The sequence below is a fragment of the Egretta garzetta genome, unplaced genomic scaffold (genome assembly GCF_000687185.1).
Source record: "Egretta garzetta isolate BGI_Z169 unplaced genomic scaffold, ASM68718v1 scaffold5, whole genome shotgun sequence".
NCBI classification, from domain to species: Eukaryota; Metazoa; Chordata; class Aves; order Pelecaniformes; family Ardeidae; genus Egretta; species Egretta garzetta.
This window is the reverse complement of record NW_009259707.1, coordinates 4,121,844-4,123,374: the sequence shown is the minus strand read 5'-3', so window position 1 is coordinate 4,123,374 and position 1,531 is coordinate 4,121,844. Positions and strand designations below refer to the sequence as shown.

Here is a 1,531-nt window from a genome sequence, read left to right as displayed (position 1 = left end):
TTTTTTTTTTTTTTTTTTTTTTTTTAGAAGAAAAGACATGCCCCCTCTTAGAATTTTTGTTAACCCAAACTATGGCTCAGCCAATGTGCGTAACAACAGTATAGTGTATCTCATCAGTCTGTCACAAGACTTTCTATAGCTCCCATCACCTTATCACTGATCCATTAATTTCTTTATGCATACACTGTAAACGTGTGCGTGTGCTTGTGTGTGTGCGCATGCACATGTTACATACTTCCATTAATTGCATGATAGGATGTTACCAGCTTGGGTTTGGTGCTTCGGAGTTTGAGTTCTTCCAGGGGGTCAGGCGAAGCAGCGGGTAAACCTCTCGACCTATTGAGGCTGCAGGAGAAGAGATGGCTAGATGGCAAGAGCAAGCGAGTTTGGTCTAATACCCGTTTCCTGGTGGATGTTTGTTTGTGTCATAACCATCGCATAATTCAGCAAGGCTGGCAGCGTCTGCTCAGGAGAAGCTTTTGGTGAGGGCGGCAGGGGAGATGGCAGGGCAGGTCCCAACTGCACTTGGCAGAGCCCCTCTGGGGGAGCTTGCTCCAGGCCTGCCTACACTAAGCCTGGCTCTAGCTGTTGCTAACAGTTCATCGCACCAGTGCAACAAACTAATGTTTAATACAACTTGCATGTGACTTTGTGTTGGCTGTGTTGAGTCAGACTTGCTGTGTTTTAACTTTCCAAAACCTTCAAGTGCATTTTGCTGCTTCTTGAAACCACTTCCAAAATATGTAAATGAGCTCTGGCCCATGCCGGCAACTTTTGCAGGAGTCCAAATTTCAGAACGGAAGGGGCCAAAATCCGATGCTCAGGAGGCAGGCCTTCCTAAATTGTTCCACAGGCACTAATCCATCCTGAAGTGCGTTTCTCGTTAAAGCTGAACTGGGGAAGTAGCGTGTGGTGTTCCACCCAGGGGGTTCTGATGCATTCCTTTTGAATAAATTTATTGCTGGGTAATTTCTATGTGACAGGAGTATATCAGGCGACAGCTAGAAGAGGAGCAGCGGCACTTGGAAATTCTACAGCAGCAGCTGCTCCAGGAGCAGGCCATGTTACTGGTAAAGCACTGTATCTGTTTTGTTCAGTAGCTATAGGATCCATTTATCCGGCCAGTCCTAGGCTTCCCTCAGTCGGGCACAGCTGCACTGACAGTATGACAACAAAGGAGCTTGATTAAAAGGCCATTTATGCTAGCGTCGTGGGCTGACAGGCACATATGAGAAGTGCTGTATGGTCACACTGCTTTCTGGGCAGTAAGAGGAGGCTTTATGCTAAAGTGGAACAGTTCTGGTGTGGTGGTCGAGTTTCTGAACAGACCTTGGCATTCAGTGAAGAACTAGAGTGCTTATGTTGCAGATAAAAAGTACCCATGATATGTAAATCCACCCCAGGATACAATGGCCTAGTGTTGGTCTAAATCATTGTTTTATGAACTTTACACTGGATTTAGTGTAAATAACTTTTTTTTTTTTCCCTCCGATAAAAATCAGTTTTGACATAACTCTCCAATCATGTCAAG

At 45.3% G+C, this 1,531-nt stretch overlaps 1 protein-coding gene across 1 annotated transcript in view; it reads left to right on the top strand.

Annotated features, from left to right (window-relative positions):
* The window catches only part of MAP4K4 (mitogen-activated protein kinase kinase kinase kinase 4), a gene marked incomplete at its 5' end in the record, with an annotated part of 164,981 nt that overhangs the window by 127,258 nt on the left and 36,192 nt on the right, over window positions 1-1,531 (top strand). Inside the window, one exon of the mRNA XM_035894358.1 lies at window positions 984-1,070. Coding sequence (XP_035750251.1) covers window positions 984-1,070 — 87 coding nt within the window. The remainder of the gene's footprint in view (window positions 1-983; window positions 1,071-1,531) is intronic.